At 47.3% G+C, this 25306-nt stretch overlaps 1 protein-coding gene across 1 annotated transcript in view; it reads right to left on the bottom strand.

The window, feature by feature from the left end:
- Nucleotides 1–11080: 11080 nt before the first annotated feature.
- The window catches only part of Rfx8 (regulatory factor X8), a 53555-nt gene continuing 39329 nt past the window's right edge, over nt 11081–25306 (bottom strand). Inside the window, exons 12-14 of the mRNA XM_075978883.1 lie at nt 18406–18520; nt 15704–16020; nt 11081–11332 (exon numbers count right to left, since the gene is read on the bottom strand). Coding sequence (XP_075834998.1) covers nt 11138–11332; nt 15704–16020; nt 18406–18520 — 627 coding nt within the window. The 3' untranslated portion in view covers nt 11081–11137. The remainder of the gene's footprint in view (nt 11333–15703; nt 16021–18405; nt 18521–25306) is intronic.

The following is a 25306-nucleotide window of genomic DNA, read 5'->3' as shown; positions in this document are numbered from 1 at the left end:
ACATTTTAAAACATCTTATTCCAGTAAGAAAGAACAACTTAAAATTAACCATTTCTTACCTCTTCTTATGACATCTAGACTCGGTCTCACTAGGGGACATGCTCTATAGCTTGTATCCCTAAAATGCAAGAGTCCTTCTCTAACTAGTCCCAAAAGAAAATAACTTGAAATAGCATTTGCCGTTTTTACTACATCATGTCCTCAGTTGCACCTAGCTGCCATACCTCCTCTGCCCCATCCTGCTGCTCCTCCTGGATGCCTGGATCCTGGGGCACCCTGCCAGTGTGGGCACAGCTGGCCTCTCCCTTCTACATGGATCCAGTCTTGGTTTCTCTCCCTGGCTGCTGTTCTTTTCTCTTTCTGCATCCTTCTCTCTGCTTCTGAACACTGATGTTGTCTTCGGCATCTCCCTGAGACATCTGGTTCCTTCTCACTGCTCCTCCGGTTGCCTGCTGCTCTCTCCCCAACTTCCCACTTGCACTCCCTCTCATGCCCCGTTCCTGGGAAGATGTGTCCCACAGTTTTGAGAGGCAGGAAGGTAAGTCATTGAAATACCAACCTCTGCAGTCAGCTGTGGTGGCACACGCCTGTAATCCCAGCCCTTGGGAGGTGTAGGCGGGAGAATCAGGAGTTCAAGGTCATACTTAACTAGAAGGCAAGTTTGAGACCAGCCTCAACGGCTTGAGACCTTCTCAAGATCAAACAGATTAAAGAAAACAACAGCCCCTCCTACTCAGATGCACCTTCCAGACTAAGAACAATCCAGATTTTGCTTCTCAGGTCCTGATGGTGGGAGAGTGGCATGTCACCTGACACTCTCTGTCTTTGTGTCTTATCTGCAAAATGGGGACAGTTACATCTCCCTCGCCGGGTTTTGGATGTCAAGCAGACTGTCTCTAAGTGTTCAGGGAGGGTTTACTGGGAGTCCCGAGTCTTGCTCTGTTTGCTCAGAGGGAAAAGGATGTCTGTTCCAATCTCAGAAAAGGATACAGAACTAATATATCAGTCCCATGAGACGACTGCACATGGTGGTCTCAGCCCCTAGTCAGCTTTTCACTGCAGGATCAGCCTACCTTCTCTTTCCGCATGACTAAGCTGGCCAGCTGCGGGGGAGGCATGCATCTTCTTTGCCTAACCAGCGAGTGCCTAACTTATGAGTAAATTCAAGTGTAGAACCTTGTAGGAGTCCCGCTTGTCCTGTTGTCTTTATCTCCGTTATCTTTCCCATAATCCCCATCGTGCTTTTTGATTCCTGTATTTTATTGCCCAAAGTAGACCCAAACTCAAAGCAGATGTTAAGGCAATCAGCAGCCGGGACACGGCAAATGTTGTGTATATGACAGCAGTTTTGTCTTTGGCCTTCAGGGATCTACCAGGCTTCTCACTCAAATTTGAGGAGATAATTTCCCTCAGATTTCTTGCATTCCTGTGGGGTCCGGACCGGTTTGATTAGTCATGGAAAGCTAGAGACGGTGTATTCATCTAGATTCACACACTTTTCCTGTAGACCAATCAGAGTCTTATCCCAGTTGGCAAAGATATGGGTGTGGATGTGCTTAAATGTTTTAGGTCTGTGTGAATAACTTTGTTATACGACGTCAAACGGGCATAGACAGCCATTATCCTGTCAGAGAAGGGGATTACCTGTTTTCTCCATCCTTAACCATTCAGATTATTGTCAGATTTAAAAAACTATTTGTTCCACCCAAATCTAGTAGATGAGCAATGGTGGTTGAAATTATCGGGCGCGAGCAAGAATGGCCCACGAAACAAAGAATGAAACTCACTTTAAGAGATTTTTAAGAGAGAGAAAAGCACATACACAGGCCTGAGGGAGTTGGTGCTGGGGGGGAGAGGGGGGGGAAGAGAGGGAGGCAATAGTTACCTCTTCAGAAGAGGGACAAAAAGAGAGTGGAGCGACGTGTACAGCTTTTAAGGCTGCCTAGAGCATGCGCACAGGGGCTTATGTAGCTGTAGATCACACGACCATGCTGCACGTATGTTATGTAGGGCTTGAAAGGGCCCCGGGTGGCTATGTAAATTGCCTGAGCGCTTGATGGCGCACGCGCAGCCGTAGAACTCGAAAGTGCTAGCATTTGGGGTGGCTAGACATTTTGTCAAAGCGCTGGGTGATGGAAACCTAACAGTGGTTACTTGTTAATCTGTTTGCTTTAGCTTGATGACCAGTTACATTAGCTGTTTTTCCTTCACTATAACTAAGTTACCCGACATACCCCAAGTGAAGGAGGAGAGGTCGTGTGCACTTTGGCTGTCTATGTTGGTTCTTTGCTCATTTAAAAACCAGGTTTTCTTTCCGTTGTTGAATCGAAGGGGTCCCTTATGTATTGTAGATGTTAAGACTGTGCCCTGGTTTGTTTTCTGTTGATGTGATTAAGCACTTTGACCAAAAACAACTTGAGGGGTGTGTTGGTTTGGGTTCTGTTGCTGTGATTAAACATTGACCGAAAGCAGCTTAGGGAAGAAAGGGTTGATTTCATCTTAAAACTCTCAGGTCACGATCTATCACCAAGGGAAGCTAAGGCAGGAGCGGAGAGGCAGAAACTAAAGCAGAGCTCATGGAGAAAGCAGTTTACTGAACTGCTGCCAGGCTCATGTTCGGATATCTCTCTTACACCATTCAGAACCACCTGGCTGGGGGTGGCACCGCCCACTGTGGGCGGACCTTAGCTTATCAATTAGCAATCAAGAAAATGCCCCATGGATGTGCCCACAAGCCAATTTGATGGTGGCAAGCCTTCAGTTGAGGTTCCTTTTCCCCAGGTGTCTCCAGTTGGTGGCAAATTAGCAATATTGTCTAGCACAGGGGAGGAAAGGGTTTATTTCAGCGTGTAGGTTATGGACTGATATTGATGGAACTCAAGGCAGTAACTGAAGCAGAAACCACGGAGGGTCGCTGCTTGCTGACTCCCCAACTCACACCCAGTTAGCTGGTTTGTATAACCCAGGAGCACCTAGCTATGGCCGCAGCCACTATGGGCTGGGCCCTCCCACATCAATCATAAATCCAGATGGTCTCTCACAGACATGGCCACAGGCCAATTTGTCTGAAGCAATTCTTTCTTTGAGATTCCTTCTTCCCAGGCAGCTTTAACTTGTGTCAAGTTGACAGTCAGAATGAGCCAGTACGCACCTTGTCAGATACGTCTGTCATTCATAGCTATCTTCTCATTTTGTAGTTTGCTTTTTATTCTGCCGATGCATCTGCCATTCACTGCATTTGGGGCTTTTTAATTTGATGCAGCCCCACTTGCCTGGTTGGCTCTGATTGCCTGCAGGTTCGGTGCCATTTCCAAAACATCCTTGTTGCCATCAACCTGAGACGCCTTCCCCCTGTCTTCTCCTCTGCGAGTTTCACCTGGATTTCATGTCTAATTCTTTGGTCCATTTTGAGTTCATTTTGTTTGTGGTTAAGATCAAGGTACAGTTTTTAAAAGAACACATTTGTAGACAAGACTATCTTTTCCCCATTGTGAAGTTTTGGTGAATTTGCTGAAGATTGGTTGACGTATGTGAGCACCTCTGTCAAAACCAAACTTTTTGTTTGGGTTTTGGTTTTTTTGAGACAGGTTTTTCTGTGTAGCCTTGGCTGTCCTGGATCTTATTCTGTAGACCAGGCTGGCCCAGGCTGGCCTCAAACTCACAGAGATCCGTCTGCCTCTGCCTTCTTAGTACTGGAGTTAAAGGCATGCACCACCACTGCCTGGCATACAAACTAATTTTTTTCCCTTCTCTTTGTGTTTATTTCTACTCCAATCTTTTAATTTCCTTCTTTTTGCTAATTGTGGACTTAATTTATTGGTAATTTGCTACAGTGTAAACTTGGGTTATTTGCTTCCTCCTTTATTTTTGAAGGGCAATTTTCCAGAAGTGGTATCCTTCTGCAGTTTTATCCCTTATTATCCTGAATATAACCCCTCTTCCTTCTGGCCTGGGATGCTGCCTGAGAATCTTCCAATAGTTCTATGTGGATAGTTCTCCCCCGTACGTGATGAATCATTTTGTATTTTTTGGGGGGCCTTTAGCTTTTATATTTTCACTTTTACAAGTTGTATAACAAATGTACAAAAAATTCTTCATAATGTTTTCTAAATATAGATGAAGACATTACAGTGAACCCAAAACAGGTCATTTAATGGAACATTTCTGGACTCAAGAAAAATGCTCATGGTATTCTATGTACAGGAGAGGATATCTAATTTACATATATACGGGTAAGTAGTAATGTTTCTAGTACTATTTATAATGCACATTAATACTATGTTGTCTTTAACAATCTTTTTTTTTTTTTTTTTTTTTTAGCAAGCCAACAGCTAACATTAAATTAAACGGAGAAAAACTCAAAGCCATCCCACTAAAATCAGGAACACGACAAGGATGTCCACTCTCTCCATACCTCTTCAATATAGTGCTTGAAGTTCTAGCAATAACAATAAGACAACATAAGGAGATCAAGGGGATTCGTATTGGAAAGGAAGAAGTTAAGCTTTTGTTATTTGCAGATGATATGATAATATACGTAAGTGACCCCAAAAATTCTACCAAAGAACTCCTACAGCTGATAAACACCTTTAGTAATGTGGCAGGATACAAGATCAACTCCAAAAAATCAGTTGCCTTCCTATACACTAAGGATAAGGAAGCAGAGAGGGAAATCAGAGAAGCATCACCTTTCACGATAGCCACAAATAGCATAAAATATCTTGGGGTAACTCTGACCAAGGAAGTGAAGATCTATTTGACAAGAACTGTAAGTCTTTGAAGAAAGAAATTGAAAAAGACACCAGAAAATGGAAGGACCTCCCTTGCTCTTGGATTGGGAGGATCAACATAGTAAAAATGGCAATTCTACCAAAAGCAATCATTTTGTATTTAACTCAATTGATTTTGCTGCTGCCAAAATTCTTTGTCTTTTGACAGTTCAACTATAATGTGTCCTGGAGTGAGCTTCTTTAGGTTCATGTGGTCAGAGTCCAATGGGCATCTTAAAGTGGGATGTTCACTTCCTTCCCCAGATTTGGGGAGTCTACAGCTATCATTTAAGTAAGCTTTGCACACATCGCCTTTTATTTTTTTCTTTCTGGGGTCCCTACAGTGCACTAACTGTTGCCTCTTATGGTGTCAAAAGAGTCACCATCTCTTTTTTTCTTGTCATTTATTTGTCTTTTGTTCATCTTGGTTTGTCTTCAAGTATGCCTATTATTTCACCTTCTTGATAAAGTCTGATGTTGAACTTCTCTGGTAAATTTTTTTTTTATTTAGTTACTATACTTTCAGCTCTAAATATTCTGATTTTTTTCTATCTTTTTGTTGATACAGGATTATTTGATGATATCGTTTCTTTTGCAATTTTTGATTACATAGAAACTGCATTTCATAGGTATACTAAATAGTTGCATATTACATATCTGAAAACAGACAGATGGATATTACATATCTGATAACAGACTTACACCCATAATATGCAAAGATCATTTGTAATTCAATAACAGACTTCTTCCCAAGGAAATAAGCAAATGGCCACCAAGTACATGAGAAGGTACTCAGCATTAGTCCTTAGAGAAATGCACTTTGAATGGTGATGTGGTTCGCCTTTCTTCCCTAGGATGGCTGCAATCAAGCAGGCAGGGCATGCATGTGAGGAGCATGCAGATCAATTGGATTCTTCTTCTATTGCTGATGGTTGTATAAAATAGTGCGGCCACTAGGAAATCAGATCGGTAGTTCCCCTAAAGGTTAGACACAGATGTTACCGTTTGAGCTGCGGCTAACTTCTCGACCGGCGAGAAAGAACAACCACCACACCAGGATTCTACTCAGATCACGCTTTACTGGAGTGCCCTTGATTGAGAGAGAGCATGAAGCGAAGGGGGGAAACGAGGGGGGGGGCAGGAAAGGAAGGGTAGGAAGCGAGGGGGCAGGAAACGAGAGAGAGAGAGAGAGAGAGAGAGAGAGAGAGAGAGAGAGAGAGAGAGAGAGAGAGAATAAAGCGAAAAAGGGCCCGAGAGCCCTAAGGCAGCTGCTTATATCTGGAAATGGCACACGGGTCGCCCTGTGATTGGCTGCCACCAACAGCTGACACCAGACCGCGTCAGGATAGGCTCAAGGACCCTTATCCACCAAGCATGCGGGAAGCGGGGGACACGCCACTCTCAAAGGCATAGCCAAATATGGAGTTGTTTATTTCCAACAAGACAGGATGTCGGCGCCATCTTGTAATGGCAATCCTGTCTGGCTCACTACATTGAGCCACGTCATGGCTGAGCATACATTGAAGACAAAGCTGCCACATGATTCTTTACAGGAGCATTACACCTCACAGCCCGGACTGGAAACTACTTATGACTGCAGTGTAATACCTACAGTGCACTAGATCCATACAGTGGGATGTATTTGTCAGTGCGTGGCTGTCAGAGGCTGGAAGAAAAGCAGGAACAATTACCAGTGCATTTGAGTTTCTTTTCAGGGAAACGAAAATGTTCTAAAATTAGATCGTGGTGGCAGTGAACTATTTAAATGTTCTAAAATTCATTGATCGCACGTGTTCAGTAGGAGAATTTTATTGAATATATGTTATGTTTCAAAATTTTGCATAAAGACTGCCCTGGTGTAAACAAAAACAGCAAAACAAAACCATAAAAAAAAAAAAACCTGCTGTGGTGCAAATGTCAAGACTTCCAGGACAGCCAAACCCTTCCTGTCATCTGCGCAGTGGCTTTCCATGTCTCTTCTGGAGCAGAGGGAGAGGTGGCTTACATCCGATTCTTTTGTCCTAAGGCATGCAGGATGTTTCAACAGAGTATACAGTGTGTCGGCTTTTAGACTTCACACCCCGGTTGGTTCTAACATTTGGACAATTGTCCTGTTTATCCTGAATGATCAAATCTGAAACCCAGGTTTGCCTGAATTGGAGGAATCAGATGCCCTGTCTTCCTTCAGCTGCTTTAATTAATTGCCCTGTTATGGTCCCCCCACCCCGAAACGCTGGCACTTAAGGGTTCCAGGGTCAGACAGAAGCCGTCAAGCGCTCAGGCAATTTACATAGCCAACCATAGAAGCATGGTCACGTGATCTACGCATTACCCCAGCTACAGCTACTAAGCCTCTGTGCACATGCGCTAAGCAGCCTTTAACATGCTGGACACACGCATTCCACGCTCTCTCCCAGCACCAGCTTCCTTAGGCCTGTTCACGGGTCTTTCTCTGTCTTAATAAACTCTTAAAGTGGGTTTCGTTGTGTGGTTTGTGATCCGTTTTTACTAGTGCCCGATAATTTCACTCTACTTAATCTCTGGATTTTTCTGTCATCTCAATTTAAAACTTTAAAGAAAAAAAATGTGGTGTGTGTGTGTGCGTATTGATACATGTACATGCAGAATAATATTATCTATCACAGTGTGCCAAGTAAGCTAGGTGTCTTAGGCCTAGAGTTTTTATTTACTGGGGATTGAATGCAGGCTCTTTCGTGTACAGGACAATGGCTCAACCATTGGGTTAGTTCTCCCTTAGAAAACAATACTGAGTTGAAATCCAGGTGTTTTAAATTCATGGCTACTGACTCCAAGGGTGGCCCCAGACTATAAAGCAGGGCTATGCACCATTTCACTCTCCCTCCCCTTCTAGAATCCGACTTTTCTTTTCTTTACCTTCTTCACATCTGTTTCAGAATTACATCCCGGGAGACGGCTCTGCTCCAATTTCTCCAGGCAGCCTCCAGTCGGTCACTGGCACCCTCTGTGGTATTTTAACTCTTGGACTGGGTAAGTTATCCTGCTTTGTTTATTGATTCAGTGTCTACCTTCCCCTACCTGGCACATAAGCTTCATTGTACCAGGGTCTTATTTATTCATGGTACCTGGGAAAAGAATAAATCTATGACAAATACTTAATTTTGGAACACATTGCTATACATTTTAAATCAAATATCCCTTCCTGGGAAATCTGTCTGCTGCCAGAATGTTAGTGGGCTTCTAACTTATCATCGTGAGGGAAAATTTATGTTCCAAGACGTCTGTGGGTGTAGCTATTATTACCCCAGTGAGAGATGTGATATGCTTCTCTTTCTGTAAGCTCCGCATTGGCAAACAGTGGTATGCCTTGGGGAGATTCCTCTCTGTGCAGGGTCTCATCATTATCCCTACTTCCAATGATTGTTCCAGAAAGTACTGCCGCTAGCATGCATTCCTGGGGGGTTTGTAGTTTTGCTTCATCATGAGTCAGGACCCCATAGCGGTGACACGGAGTCTGCAGAAACTCCAGGTCTTCTCTCTTGTCTATATCCGGAGTCACAGTTCAGGCTGTCCTAACAGGACAATTGGGGAAAATGTCTAGACAATAGTTGAAATGAGCTGAAGTCTACAAGGTGTGGCAGTTCCAGAGGTTGGACAACCCCCATGCCCACATCTGTTATTGCCACTTTCTCTCCGGCTCTGGGCTCAGCAATATAACTCTCACTTGGGCCAATGGCACAGGTATAAAACTAAGGCACTACACTTGTGTGTTTTCTTCTCTGCTCGCCTCAGAGCTCCCTCTGTTAGAATAAGCACAGGCTAGCTTGCTAGAAGCTCCCTAGGGGATAATCAAGCCATCCCAGTCAAGGCTATCCTAGCCCAGTCAGCCCCCAGCAAGCCTTGAGGGACCACAGCTGAGATCCAAGTGCGCTTTCGACCCAAAGCACCCAAGTAAGCCGGGGACTATGAGGAATTCTAAGTGAACGGCACTGTGTCGGAACTCGGATGTTCATGGTGCTGCAGCAAAGCGATTCACAGAAACAGCAGATAACAAGTTTTGAGACTCCTCTGCGAATTATTTCCGACCTTTGGGTAAAATTCCAAATTTGAGGAATGGGGTAGAGATGTTTCTTGTTCCTATTTATGATAAAAAAAAAAGGAGGCTCCCATATTCCACATTTATACCTGTATCCCGCTGAGAATGACTGCAGGCCTGAGGCCAGCAGAGGGAGATTAATGCAATTGCTTGTCACCCCCAACCTCCTGCCTGGCTCAAGGGGAAGGGGCACTGGGAGTTAGAGTATGGCACTCCTCTGGGGTGGGGTTGTTCTGTGGCTCTAGTGGCTTTCCAAGCCCAGCTTATTGTCTCTTGGAATCCTTTGGGTGCCTGTTAGTCCCACTCTCCAGGAACCCCCAGTCCAGTCCTCATCCTGTGGGCAATCCATCCTAGTAATTGATCAACTGATTTCCTCCCCCGGAGACGGAGCCCAAGTTCTTGCCCATGCTACACAAGTGCCGTACCACTAGCCACATCCCCAGTGTCTCAAATGAAAGACCCTACAGACCCCCTCCTCAAAACCCGCAGCTAGCATGCTCCCGGGGGAACGTCCTGTTTGCTTTAAAAAAATTCTCCGGATCAGCAGCCAGCCTGCTCTCATAAGAACATCCCATGTGCCTGAGAGAGCAGGGTGTCTATGAGATAGGAAGACTGCAGGGCAGGATGTCAATAAGATAGGACATCAACAAAGCAGGTTGACTGCAAAACAGGATATCTATAAAGATAGGAACGGGATGACTGTTGCCAGGCATCCATGCTGAGAGAGGAAACCATTCATGCCCCCCTCCCCTGCCTCATTCTGATAACCACGCTTTTGCTTCTGTAAACTTGCTTTTTGCTCTTCCCTATAAAAAGCCCGCCCTCCAGTTGGCAGGCGTGCAAGTCTTCCGAGAGATCTTGCTGCCCGCAGGTACCTGTGTCTACTCAATAAACCTCTTGCGATTTGCATCCGTGCGATCTCGGCCTGTTCCTTGGCGTTGGGGAGATCTCCTCCCAAAAAAAGGTCCTCGTCGAGGGTCTTTCACAAGTTCTCCATTTATTATTATTTGAAAATTTTGTTTTATTTTTTTTTACGTTTGATTAATTAATTAATTGTGCATGTGGGGGGCCATCAGAAGAGGAGCTGTGGGAGTCAGGGACTGGACTCAGTCATCAGGTTTGACAGCTAGTGCCTCTATCTGCCGAGCCATCTCACTAGCCACTACTGTCGCTCTCTGCCAGTGACGCAGCCAAGAAGAGACAGGCAGAGTCTCTGGATGGCAAGGCAAGCCTCGGTGTCTGAATTAGCCCCCAAGAACCTCCAGGACGGAGATGATGCAGCTACAAGGGGGTCGAAAACAGGAGTGCCTCTAAAGCTACTATGGTGAATACTTTTAAACGATTTTCATTTAAAATTTTAATTTTTGTGTATATACATATGCACACGAGTGAACCTCGAAGCCAGAAGAGGCCGTTGGGCTGTTGGATCCCCAGAACGTGAGCTACAGGTGGTTGCAAGCAGTAGGACATGGGTGCTGGGACTAGAACGTGGGTCCTCTGAAAGAGCTGCAAGCACTCTCACCTGCTGAGCCACCTCTCCAGCCCCAAGGGAGAAATTTTCTAGCGTGACCCAGTTCCTGTTTCTTAACGTTTCTATGCATATAGGAAAATTAAATTCATTTTTGTAGGTAAATCTAATTTACTTCATATGTGGAACTAAATGCAATTTAATTCATCTCACATGTACTAAGAGACCAATAAAATTTCTCAAGTAATTTCATTTATACCAGAAATCATGTTAACCATGAATTCTAAAATTCATTTTAAACATCATAATCAGTAGCAGAAAATATATCCGTATGGCTACGACACACAAAATTTCAACAGCTCTGAGATTCCACTTCACAAAAGGAGCATGGGCGCCTGCTGTGGACACTCTGAATTTACAATTCTACCTCATGTTTTGAAAACTGGGGTAATGAACCAGGCGTTGAGCCTGGGAGTATCAGGAGGACTCATTGAGCTTCCTCTTGCCTGATGGAGTTTTCTACAAGTTCTACAAAAGAGGAAGAGAAACACCAGTCTGTGGTCCTCACACTGTGTCTTTCTCTGGAAACATTTCTTACATAAATCTTCTGTCTCCACAGAGAACTGTCCAACAAGATCCAAAGGAAAAGCAAGAAGCAAAAAGAATCATTCTGCAAATTAGTTTATAGTTTGATCAAAACCAATATCTCAAAACACGTACAAACATAAAGTGCTTCCTCTATTATATACATAAAATCTCTCAGGTCAATACAAAAGCTGTAGGATTTAACACATATTTTAAGATTCAAGCCTGTCTCCTCATGCCCTATTCCAACAAACTGCCTTGTATATTCGCATTGGTTTTCCTGCTGTAAGTATTTTCCGAGCTTTGGGGTACGTCCGATATGTGAATCACGAATCTCTGTCCATTGCTTAGGGTTATGAGGGCTTCTTGTCCCACAGGGAGACTGAGTTTAACGGTGCTTTCCGTGGCCTTGTCTTCTAGCAATACCTGGATGAGCTGCAAGGGGGAAGGGTTTGAAAGGAAAAGACAAAGGGACAGTGTTAGTCCTGGTTGCAGAAGCCACCCACTCGGGGGCCTGCAGAATGTGTGTGCTCTTCCTCTGCTCCTGCCAGAGGATCCTAATTTCTCAGGGGAACCTTTGGGATCTGGTGGAGATTTCATGGTCAGGGGAAAAGGCAGGAGAGATGGCTCACGTCAAGTGGATTGCCTTTAGGAATGGGGTGAGGGTCTGTGGTTTTGAGAAACATCCTAGAACTGACAATTTCCCATAAAGAACCCTCCTCCACCGTTCCTCAAATGTACAGTTAGATTGGGGGATGGGCTGTGAAAACTGTTGTCCCCCCACTGGCTGAATTGACATGAGGTTGAGAATTAAGAGATTGCAGAGGTTCACAGGCTCATGTTCCCTCTTTCAATGACCTGCCTACACCCCGGGAACAGGGAATGGCTGTGAGTCCCTCACCTCTGGGGGAGTTGGAAAATCTGCAAAGCTTTGAGCATGACTTTAGAGTAGAAACAAGTGTCTCCGCTTGATCTGACTTCATCAACAAAGCCCCCATAAAGTGAATATATTTTTTACAAAGACATCCACAGGATTCATTTTAGATGCCAAGACTCACAAAAGCATCTCTCTTCAGCTGCAACACTAACACCTCTCCACCACCACACCCCAAAAATCTGTCTGTCTTTGGGCTAGCGAGATGGCTCAGCTGACAAAGGCAGTTGCTACCAAACCTGCTGAGTTTGATTTCAGAGACTTACATGATGGAAGGAGAGAATCAGCTCCCACAAGTTGTCCCTCTGACCTTCACATGAGCACAAACCCCTCTACACCCCCCTGACACACACAGGAAAATAAACGGAACAGACAAAATAACTATCTTTATCTTTGACCCCAGCATCGATATAATCTTCTCCCCATCACACACATACACCTCTCTCTCTCTCTCTCTGCTTTAAATCGGAGACCATGAAGGCAGAAAACATAATTCGTCTTTAGAAAAGGGTTTCCTTATTTGACATCATCAGCACCTTTTGGTTTCTCTCTTAAACACACCTTGGCATCTTAGGATGGTTGGACTGTCGCCACAGCGCCCGGGACTGACGGGTGGATGTGTCAGTCTGGAATGCTGACACAGCTGGTACCCTAGGTGCAGGGCAGCGCTAAATTGTTCTGAGAACGAGGCTCTCACAGATGTGCAGTGCACGGGGCGTTAACTCTCAGCAGATGAATACAGATGGGATGGGGGTGGGCGGGGGGGGGGCTTTTTCAGTTGCCTTTGATGAGCTCGCACGCCGAATAATGGGAGCCATGGAAATTAGAGGCGTGTAGCTTTCCGGTGTTAGCTTGTTTAAGTCATTACAGCTGATTCAGCAGGCGTGAAGAAACAGGGAGTTTTAATTAATCCCTAATGCATATTACCTTGGATTATCTGTCATTCATCTGCTTGTACTGCTTTATTACCAAGTTCAATTAAGTTTTTAATATCTTCTCTATATTGTTTCCGCCAATTAAGCCTAAGTCAAACCTCATTGTGATGAACTTCCGGGGCGCTATGGGATTGGGTGGAGGGTTAAGGACAGGTGTTCAGAGCAGGAGGCTCGATGGGAGAAACGACAATAGGGACCAGTGGTTGGTTGGTCTGTGTTCTGAGGAATTTTCTGAGCCTTTCTCAGAGATTGGCTTACTGAATTCTTATAGTCCTAAGGGATTAAGCTGCTTGCTCTGGCTTCTCAGGTAGCAGATGAAGAGGTGAAATTCTGGAATTCATCTGCACGAACCACACACCAGTCACTGACTTTAGAATTAATCCCATCAGTGAAAGGGTCGCTGAAGACAGATGCTGGGAAGGTCAGACTTGGAAAGGATGTGGACCCTGCATGCTGCTGGTCCTCAGTGAGGTGACCTTGGGAAAACCTCTCCACCATCCACAGGCCTCAGCTTTGTCACGTGTAATACACAACTGGTGACGTCATCTTCCCACACAGCCAGGTGATGCTCATGCCTGCTCTCTGTCCTGTCCAACTGTGGCTCAGGAGGTCAGAGTTCACTGTTTACCTTGCTGGCTAAGAGCGAGCAGCCGAACTGGAACATGATTTTCTTTCTTTTGCCTGAGCAAACTATAACTCTGAATCTTCTTCTAGAACCATCTATGCACTTAAGGAATCTCTAGTCAATCCGGGGAGATCCTACTACCCCCTTGATACTCTATCAGCCTCCATATGTGGTTCCTCAGCCCAATCCCCAGAATAAATATGGTCACCATGGTCTATCTTCAGGGACAAGCCTAGTGAGCTAATTTACCCAGACCCTTCCTGACTTCAGTTGCCCTCTTAGGGATTCTCACTCGCTGACCGCTCCTTGACACTTATCTCTACACCTCTCTATATCTTCTTCATGATTTCAGAGTCGAGCAAGACCCTGCTCAGTGGTCCTCGCATCACCATAGCGGTCTTGAGTAAAGTGTTCCTTATCGTGTTTTAATGGACACCATGGAATGGTGTCTCTTCTTTAACAAATTCTCATGCAGCAGCCCATACTCTTTCTGGAAGTGGAATACTACAGCCCAGCACTAAAGCTGGTGGTCCTACAGGGTTCTACAGAATGCTCTAGAATAGGTTCAGATGGGTCTGCATAGATTTTTCCAGAAGGTCGTTGTCCAGGGAGAGCCATCCTCCTGTTACAGCCTTTGTCGTAGAGGTCTGGAGCTCCTTTCTGTCGCTGCTCCTGTGATGCTGGTTCTAGACCATCCTCATCTGAGCAGGTCCAACTCCCACCATAGGTAGGGGCCTGACTTGTTGATTGCATTTGCTCACACAGGAGAACCCACACTGTGACGGGCTGGCTCCTTTGACCACTCTTATGAATTGTAATGAAATACCTGATATTTCAGATGATCTGGAGTGACCCCCATGAAAGGACCAGTGGCACATTCTTGTCATTCCAGTGATGGGGGGGGGGGACGACACAGGAGGACTCCAGCCAGCCTCGCTGAATCAGCAAGACCCAGGTCTCAACGAGAGACCCTGTCTCAAAATAAAGGTAGATAGCCCCAAGAAATGATGCCTGAAGTTTACCTCTGTCCTACACGCACGCACACACACACACACACACACACACACACACCTGTGCCCATGTGCTCCTCCACAAGAACATGCACGTATACACACATTCATGCATATGCATACAACACGATAATAAATAATTAAAAAGTATTACTATTATCATCATTATTATTAAGGGGTAGATTTCAAGTGCCATAATGAGGAACCTCCAGGGCTGGCTTTCTATAGTTAGATTAGAAGCTAGAATAAACCCTGCACCAGCCTGTCTGTACCCAATGTCCACAGACTGCTCGTATCGAGTGGCATCATTAAAGATGAGCCAATGGCAGGGGCTTCACATCTGATACAGAGCCCAAGGGTAAATACAACCAGTGAGTCCTTCCTAGCCCAGAGCAACCAAATCTAAAAGGTAAAGTTTGTTACTATTCATTCCTGTCTTTCATACTCTCTGGGTTCTCGGCCACACAGGTTAAACCAAAAACCACCGTGGCTAGATATTTCCTCTCTCTTGGTTGGTCCAAATGATGGAATCTGTTTTCCTGCCCAAGCCATACACCACCTGGGAGGAAGGGGATCCTATACTCCCTTAAGGGACAAAGTCTCTGGGCTCCAGTTCTTTCTCTGCCTCAGGGAGCTGTATGGCTTTCTGTGACATCTTTTCTACTCCAATTTTAATAGAATATTCACCTTAAATCTCTAGACTCCCACCCCGCATCCTTACCATTAAGCTCAGAATACTCTCATTCCTTCTAACTCCAATAAAGTCTCTGTTCCCCATCTCTGTTTGTAAATTCCTTTATCAATGAGAGGGAGAACGGACAATGGGGGCTCCGGGAGACAATGGCACTGATAGCTTAGTCACACCGTGTGAGCAAGTGTGAAAGCAAACTCACCGACAGCTTAGTCACACTGTGTGAGCAGTGTGAAGACAAACTCACCGACAGCTTAGTCACACTGTGTGAGCAGTGTGAAGACAAACTCACCGACAGCTTAGTCACACTGTGTAAGTGTGAGCAGTGTGAAGGCAAACTCACCGTTTACGCGTTTCACCTTTCTCCTCATGCCGGCATATCACTGGACCACATACTACACACCTGTGCTGCCCGGCAGTGAACAGACAAGCTATCCTAATTGCCCTTCACAAAACGACTACAAACCCAAAGAGAGTTCTGGAAGCCCTTATCATTGTTCAGTCTGTGTGATCTTTATGAGTTTCCTACCTCTTGTGCATTTTTATTAACTCTGTTTCTGTCTCTCTGTCTGTCTGTCTGTCTCTGTCTCTGTCTCTCTCTCTCTGTTTACCTTATTGCCTGTGGCGGTATCCACCAGGAAGCCCAGCACCTGGAGAACCATGCTGCTCACACTCATGGGACCGCAGCTCTGGCTCATGTGTTTCAGTGTCACCTGAGGTGACTCCACACTTCGGCTTGCACATTCCGACGTCGGCAAAGTATCCAGAGAGTGGAACAGGGCCTGGTCTGGCTGGGTGAGGAATTGCTCATCTGACAGCAAGTCCTGGAGACTCCCCAGGTCCTCCTCTTCCTCTTCTTCCTCTACGAACGACTCCAGAATGTGAATCACATATTCCAAAAGCAGCAAATGGAACAGATGCCAGGCACCTACATTTCCATAAGACCAGAAATGAATACATACGATAGATGGTGGACAGACAGGCATGAGTCAATCTCTCCTGAACTGATGGCTTTGAACTCCTTGCTACCAGAGAATCAACTGAATGGCTGGTGTGGTTGGTGGTAAGGGACCTGTGACTCTTACAGCCGCTGTCCACAAGCAAAAAACCCTGCAGGTCAGCCCACAGAAATAGAGGTCCAAAGACTCGAGTTGAGTCCCTACGAAAGAACTGAAAACTCACCTGGTGTGAGGTAGGAGAAAAGTCCACCACAGGGATGGGTGCTGTCTCTCTGCTCTTCCAGAGAGAAGTCTGCCCTTGATGTTTGCCCAAGCAACAGAACGGGAGATCTGGCCTGTGCGATCTTTAAAGACACTTTTTAAACAAAGGCAGAACTGTGGCTCTGAAGTGATTTATTTAAGGAGAGAGGATGAAGGAGCTGCTGCGGGTGAATGGAAGGAGAACTGGAATTGCAAGCATAGGGCAGCAGCGGGGACTGGTGACAGGTGGGTCACAAATAAATGTAGACGTGACCTGTTCTCTGGGCGGTGGTCAGTTTCACACGAGGACACCAGCAATGTGCGCCTTTGTGAGTGGGCATCGCTAGGGGTTAAGTTGGCTGTGGTTTACAGAGGTGTAAAATGATGAACGTATATGCCACAAGTGTGGACTCCATCTTTTTTTTTTTTTTTGGAGACAGGGTTCTCTATGTATCTTTGGTGGACTCCATCTTTTTACAGCTTCTGTCCACATCAAGTAACGTTTTGCCCATTTCAAAGCCTCCACGATGTCTTCTATCCAGTGTCCCACCCATCCCCTGTGGGACAGTTGCTGACTTGCCTATAGTAAACTTGGCCAACGATGCCCAGCCTTCTAAGCCTTGTCAAAGCTAGTCTACATGAGGAGGGAAGGCTGCTAGTGTGAATGCTTTGGCTTTGAGTGACAGGCGGGGAGATGGAATGACGCCCTTAGACCCGGGCATTCTTCTGGACTCACACATTGGTCTTACTCTACTTCTTTGCCGGGATGAGTGTTAGCATCAAGTCTGGACCTCATTAGAAGGGAGTGCCTCATTAAAAACGGGTGTCACCCACATGGTAACTTCTAGCAGCCACCCTCCTAAGAGCTACAGGGTGTTTGCAAACTGATCTAGAAAATGGCTTGCCTTCTCCCCGCTCGGTCTGTGTGGGGCGAGGGCACCTGGCAGCTGGTGGGGCAAAGTTGACTCTGACCGCCTGGCACGTAGGCTGTAGGAGTGGAGGCTCAGTCTGCTGCATTAGCTGTCATCAGTGGGACTAAACACCCGAGAGAGGCAACCTAAGGGAGGGAGGGCGTGGCCTACAGTTTCAGAGGGCTCAGTCCGTCACGGTAGGGAAGGCATGGTGGAACAAAACAGTCCACACCATAGAACACGGACTGCCTTGTCCCCTCTGCTCTGTCAGGCCCTCAGTGGCGGGAGACAACACACATTTTCCAGGTGCATCATCCTTCCTCAGGTACTTTACTCTGGAAATATCTTCACAGACACACCTGGAGGTGCACCTCACCGGTCTCCTAGGAGACTCTAAACCCACAAAAGTGACATGTTATCTGCTCAGTGCCGGTGAAAATGCCTTGAACATTGCAGGCGGGGGCGGGGGCAGGGGGAGAAAAACCTGTTCAACAAATGATTCATCCCAGGAAACCGCAAAAACAAACAAGCAAACAAACAAAAAACCAGCTCCCTCCCCACAGCTCCTGTATGCATCATCCCCCACTGGCATGGCTGGCCTCGACAGAGGAAAGCCAGCTCTCGAGCAGGAAGTCTGCTGCGCCACTTCCTTCTGCCATTTGCACACGGTGGTGGTTTTAGCAGTGGCTGTTCCTAACAGTTAAAAATGGGCTTCAAAGGACATGTTTCCCCTCCATCTCTGAGCACTTTTCTCAAAAAAAAAAAGTCACAATTTATGACTCAAAAGCAGGAACAGTTTTCCTCTCTGTCCAGCTGTGACGGATGAGATTGACCCACAGTCCGGTTATTCGATGGACAGTCACCTTGCCACCAACAAACAGATAACCATGGTTTTCTGTGTCTGTGGTGCACATTATACAAAATGTTAAGGCAAAGAGGAATAGATTATACACAGCAGCATTAATATTTATACTGCTGTAACATTCTTTTTATTATTTATATTGTCATTTATCTATTTATTAATATTTATCTAATAAGACATTATTTATTATATACGGTTATTATTTCTTTGCTTGCTTTTCAGTGCCAGGGCTTGAACTCAGGGCCTTGCACAGGTCGAGCAAGCGCTGTCTCGTGGAGGCCACCCCCACCTCAGTGCTCTCTCGACCCCTTAAGCATGTCTCCGAGTCGTCGTGGACTTACCAAAACTGTCTCTGTGGCTCAGGGTCATGGCTTTGCTCACGGCGGTAAGAAGGAAATTCCATCTTAGCTGGAAGCTGGAGGCCAGCTTGACAAATTCCTCTTTGCTTTTGCTTGGCTATTATTTTTGCGTGTGAGAGAAAAAAAAATATATTGGTGTTTGCAACAAAACTAAAAAAAAAAAAATCCAAAACACACTACCACCATCAAACCCCATGTTTCCAAACACACAGATCTGTAAACAGCAGACATTTTAAAAGGAGAAGGACAAAGAGCGAGCCAGAGATGGCCAAGTAAGAACAGAGACTCGGTGTGAGGGCTTTGCCTTGTCTCATTGGGTTTGTTTTGTAATGTTTGGTGTTGCCTCTTGGAGGCCTGCTCTTTTTTGAAGGGAAATGGAGATGGAGTAAATGGGAGGAGGGACAGAGGGAAGGAGGGGATGGAGGGAAGGGAAACTGTGGTTGGGATGTACTATATGAGAGAAGTATTTATTTAAAAAAAACAAACCAAAAGAACCAAAGCAGAGGGAAGCAGGGGTCCCATTTCTAGTCTTGTAAGAAAGACATAGTGTCCACTTTTGCTGTTGGTGACCCTGCAGTTGGACCTATCGATAGCTGATGGATCCTAATCTCAGGCTTAGAGTTTGGCTCAGGAGACAGCTGTTGAAGGAGTGCTTGCCTCATAAGCAGGAAGACCCGAGTTCCATCCCCAGAATACACAGAACAAAGAAGAGTCCAGTTAGCCTCGCCTACTGATGAGCCCTAAGCCAGTGGAGGACCCTGTCTCAAAGAATTGCCAGGGAAAGCCAGGACCAGACAGCAGCAGCAGAACGAAAGAGAGCCTGTCTCAAACACACGATCGAAGAACCAATGCCTAGAAAGTTGACCTCTGACCTCTTCATACAGGCGGCATACTTACCTGCCATCCCACCCCCAAACCACCATAAAATCTTTACAATGCTTTCAGGGAAGTTGGGAGGGGTGACTCTTTCTCAAGAAAAAAAGGGTGGACAGTGTCTGGGCACAGGACCCGTGTTGTCCTGTGGCCCGGACACACAGGTAAACACTGCCGCATCCACAGACAAGTCTGAAGTCTGACATTTCTGCTTCCATCTGTCTCCCTGCCACTGAGTCATTTTTGAGGAAGCCCCCCTTGATTCCAGAAGCAACATGTGAGGTGGGTAAGCCTCTTGTGACAAGACTATGTCTCTGCCCACAGACAGTAGCAATCTTCTTATGACTGACAAAGGCCAGCCTGACTAAGCCTGATCAAACCACAATTGAATCAAGGCTGAATAATCATGCCCACTTCTTAGCTGTCTCCTCACATCCTGACCCTACATCCTGACTCAACATCCTGACCCCACATCTTACCCTACATCCTTAACCCACATCCTCACTCCACATCCTTACGCTGAATCCTCACCCCACATCCTCATCCCACATCCTTACCCCACATCCTCATCCCACATCCTCACCCCACATCCTCACCCCACATCCTCACCCCTCATCCTAACCCCACATCCTCACCCCACATCCTCACCCCACATCCTAATCCCACATCCTCACCCCACATCCTCACCCTGAATCCCTACCCCACATCCTCACCCTACATCCTTACCCCACATCCTCACCCCACATCCTCACCCTACATCCTTACCCTGAATCCTCACCCCACATCCTCACCCCACATCCTCACCCCACATCCTCACCCCACATCCTAATCCCACATCCTCACCCCACATCCTCACCCTGAATCCCTACCCCACATCCTCACCCCACATCCTCACCCCACATCCTCACCCTGAATCCCTACCCCACATCCTCACCCCACATCCTCACCCTACATCCTCACCCTACATCCTCACCCCACATCCTCACCCCACATCCTCACCCTACATCCTAATCCCACATCCTAATCCCACATCCTCACCCCACATTCTCACCCCACATCCTCACCCCACATCCTCAACCCTCATCCTAATCCCACATCCTAATCCCACATCCTCACCCCACATCCTAATCCCACATCCTCACCCCACATCCTAATCCCACATCCTCACCCCACATCCTAATCCCACATCCTAATCCCACATCCTCACCCCACATCCTCACCCCACATCCTAATCCCACATCCTCACCCCACATCCTTACCCCACATCCTCACCCCACATCCTCACCCCACATCCTCAACCCTCATCCTAATCCCACATCCTAATCCCACATCCTCACCCCACATCCTAATCCCACATCCTCACCCCACATCCTAATCCCACATCCTAATCCCACATCCTCACCCCACATCCTCACCCCACATCCTAATCCCACATCCTCACCCCACATCCTAATCCCACATCCTAATCCCACATCCTCACCCCACATCCTCACCCCACATCCTAATCCCACATCCTCACCCCACATCCTAATCCCACATCCTAATCCCACATCCTCACCCCACATCCTCACCCCACATCCTCACCCCACATCCTCACCCCACATCCTTACCCCACATCCTTACCCCACATCCTCACCCCACATCCTCACCCCACATCCTCACCCTGAATCCCTACCCCACATCCTCACCCCACATCCTCACCCTACATCCTAATCCCACATCCTAATCCCACATCCTCACCCCACATCCTCACCCCACATCCTCACCCCACATCCTCAACCCTCATCCTAATCCCACATCCTAATCCCACATCCTCACCCCATATCCTAATCCCACATCCTCACCCCACATCCTAATCCCACATCCTAATCCCACATCCTCACCCCACATCCTCACCCCACATCCTAATCCCACATCCTCACCCCACATCCTTACCCCACATCCTCACCCCACATCCTCACCCCACATCCTCATCCCACATCCTCACCCCACATCCTCACCCCACATCCTAATCCCACATCCTAATCCCACATCCTCACCCCACATCCTCACCCCACATCCTAATCCCACATCCTCACCCCACATCCTCACCCCACATCCTCACCCCACATCCTCACCCCACATCCTCACCCCACATCCTAATCCCACATCCTCACCCCACATCCTCACCCCACATCCTCACCCCACATCCTCACCCCACATCCTAATCCCACATCCTCACCCCACATCCTCACCCCACATCCTCACCCCACATCCTAATCCCACATCCTCACCCCACATCCTCACCCCACATCCTAATCCCACATCCTCACCCCACATCCTCATCCCACATCCTCACCCCACATCCTCACCCCACATCCTCAACCCTCATCCTAATCCCACATCCTTACCCCACATCCTCACCCCTCATCCTAATCCCACATCCTGACCCCACATCCTCATCCCACATCCTTACCCCCACATCTTACCCCACCCAGTTCTGCCCTTTCCCTTTACAATCTAGAAGTGCATGTTGATAATCCAAAAATTAGTCTGAGGAGGCTGGTACCATCTGTGTGTGTGTGTGTGTGTGTGTGTGTGTGTGCCCTTTCTGGCTTTGGGGGTTGCCCAGCGCAGGAGCCATTCTTTGTTTAAATTAGCTTTGTTCAATTCATTTTCTTTAGCAGGTACCACAAAGAAATGCTGTGGAGACGTACCACTGGTGGTTCCCGTAAACCAGCTCTTCTGCACGCCATGTCTAACTGACAGGGGGCATAGAACCCACAGCACTAGATCGGAGCGGGGGGGGGGGGTGCCTGTGTGGGAAACAGCTCTGGTCGCTAGGGGTGTGAGTGCCTGCCTTTGCGCTCACAGAACTCTGGCCATTTGATGACTGAGGTGGCTGGCCCTAGCCTGGATGTCAATCGGATGCTGCCACACGTGACTATGATGTTCTCCGTGGAGACTAAGAGCAGCATTGGTCACGTGGGCACTACAACCATGGAGTGCCGTGAGTTTTAAGTGTGTATGCTCTATGAGTGTCCCCAAGCCCTGTCTAAGTGTCGGTCACAGGCCATGTGGCCCGTGCGTGACTGGCAACTGTATGCCTTTGAAGAAGAGAGGGAAAGCTTGGTTGGAGACAGGGAAATGTCTTTTCTTCTTTCTGCCCCCTCGGAAAACCTGCACAGGCCCAAGGGCTTCTCTGAGCCTTGCCGTCTTTCTTACCACGCTTTTCACCTCTGAGGGGCTCCCACTAGTGATCAAGACAGTGGAGTGAGGGTGACATTGAAGGACATTGGGACCTCAAAAACACGGGAGTACATTTGTTTATTTATTTATCTATTTTTGAGGTAACCCTGAAACCCAGCCTCAAGTTTGGTGATGCATCTCTGTCTTCCCACCTCCACCTCTGCAGGCCAGACGCACCACTGGGGGCCAGGATTACAGGGGTGGATCTCAGTGTACACTCCTCTGGGGGCCAGGATTACAGGGGTGGATCTCAGTGCACACACCTCTGAGGGCCAGGATTACAGGGGTGGATCTCAGTGCACACACCTCTGAGGGCCAGGATTACAGGGGTGGATCTCAGTGCACACTCCTCTGGGGGCCAGGATTACAGGGGTGGATCTCAGTGCACACACCTCTGAGGGCCAGGATTACAGGGGTGGATCTCAGTGCACACACCTCTGAGGGTCAGGATTACAGAGGTGCATCACTGTGTATATACCTCTGAAGGCCAAGATTACGGGGGTGCATCACCGAAGGCTGGGATTACAGGGGTGCACTACTGGAGGCTGGGATTACAGGGGTGAACTACTGGAGGCTGGAATTACAGGGATGCATCACTGTGTACACACCTCTGAGGGCCGGGATTACAGAGGTGTGTCACTGTGTATATCTCTGAAGGTCAAGATTACAGGGGTGCACTACTGGAGGCTGGGATTACAGGGGTGCATCACCAAAGGCTGGGATTACAGGGGTGCACTACTGGAGGCTGGGATTACAGGGGTGCAGCACTGTGTACGGTTTTTTATGAGATGCTGGGGATTAGACATCATCTATGCTAGGCAAGAACCTTACCAGCTGAGCCACACCCTCAGTCCACAGGGATGGGGTGTCACCTAAAGGCACCTGGGAGGGAGCTCTGGGTGGCCAGAAGCACCAGGGAACATTTGTCCCACCACCGTCGCTCCAAGGCACTTCTTGATTTCTACATTTTAAAGTATTCTTGGATCCAAACTGAGTAGGACGGGAACAAAGTTGGACATTTTCATCACTATCACCCCGCCAGATGCTAACAACCAAAGCCATCAGTCATCTTTGACAGGCCCAAGGCTCTGCACTGACTGACAATCATCTGTAAGTCAGCCAGACTATTTTATAATAACAAGCCCTTCCAGGGCTTGCTCTACTAAAGCACCATTTTCTTAACACGCCACACTGATGAAGACTGCAGAGAGGGTGCTGGAGACAGGCAACATGTGGGGTCATGTGGGGTCATGTGACTTGCACCGTGAGCAGGCCAGCCTGGCTGCTTAGAGGCAGGGCTGGCATTCAAGATTTCTTGGTTAAAGACGGAGTCTGAGTGACTATGCAGACACAGGGCAGACCCTCAGAAGCCTGCATCCTTGAGAAGGCACAACCTTTCAGCTGTCCAGTCCATCAGTGTCCAGTATAGAATCTGGAATTGTGATTACTTTTTTCTTTTACACAGGGTCTGGCTATGTAGCCCAGGCTAGTCCTGAATTCATAATATTCCAGCCTCAGTTTCTTAGTCTTAGGTGTGCCCCCTCCTCACATAGCTTGGGGTGATGATCTTTTAAGAAGCAAAGAATGAGAGGAACCATTGGAAAGAGCTTCCGGACTCTTAGGCATTTTTCTGACTCATCTCTTGGAGATGCAGATGCCGGCCAGGGCTACCAAGAAGGCTAGGAGGGGAGGGACAGGGAAGTGTTGGTAGGAGAACGCCTGGAACCCTTTTCCAGTTCTCAGGCCCCAAGGTCCTGGATCTGGCCTACAAGTCTATGCTAGGGTTCTCTTCCCCGAAACTTCGCCCCTCTTGCTCGGCTGATATTCAGGCTGTGTGCCTTTCACATGTCACTTCAAGTCCCACGCTTTCTCCAAGGCCCCTTAAAGGCGAGTCCTGGATTCCATCTAAGTTCAGGTCCTCAGCCCTGAGCTGCCCCTCTCAACAGGGACCACAGGCATGGTGCTATAGCTCCTCTCTTGGTATTCGTGGCTTTTCATGGCTTGCTGTCCACTTGGATGGCGATGAAAGTTAAGCCCAGAACCGCAGTGAAAGGAATCCCAAGAGGTCCATGTGCCAGAAGAAGCTATTTACTCACACCCATTGACCACCCATCTGTGTGTGCGCGTGTGTGTATGTGTGCATGCGTGTACACATGTGTGTGGTCCTGGGAGTGGAAACCTCAACTTTACACATGCTAAGCGGTGCTGTGCCTACACACACACCCTGACCTATACACAGTTGCAGCCCCCTTTCAGCTCTTCCTTTCTTCTTCTTTTTGTTGTTTTGTCTGTGTTGTTGTTGTTTGGGATAGGGTCTCTCGATGCAGTCTTGGATGTTCTGGAGCTTGCTATGGACCCAGAGAGATCCTCCTGCCTCTTTCTCTAGAATTCTGGGATTAAACCATGCCCAGCCTTTGAGGTTCTTCAAACCACATTACACATGTCTGTAAAACACCCGGATGGACATTGCTATTCCCAGGGCAGACCCTTCCTCCTCAGCAGTCCACTCGATGCTCATGCCCTCACCCCCTCATTCTCTCCTTCTAAGGTTTATGTGCACACCTGCCTCTACCCATCTGTAGACACATCCCTCATTCTAACAGACACCTGTGTACCCAAACACGTGTACATGCACAACCATATACCTTACTCCTCCCATCTCGCACTTCTACTCACATACATGTATGCTACCCCATGTTCACTTAAATACAGTACACACACACACACACACACACACACACACACGTGCACATGCACAACATGGCATGCCATCTCCCAATTT

This window comes from Microtus pennsylvanicus, chromosome 7 (assembly GCF_037038515.1).
Source record: "Microtus pennsylvanicus isolate mMicPen1 chromosome 7, mMicPen1.hap1, whole genome shotgun sequence".
Lineage (NCBI taxonomy): Eukaryota > Metazoa > Chordata > Mammalia > Rodentia > Cricetidae > Microtus > Microtus pennsylvanicus.
The sequence above is the reverse complement of the archived record's forward strand: the minus strand, read 5'-3'. Positions and strand labels throughout refer to the sequence as shown.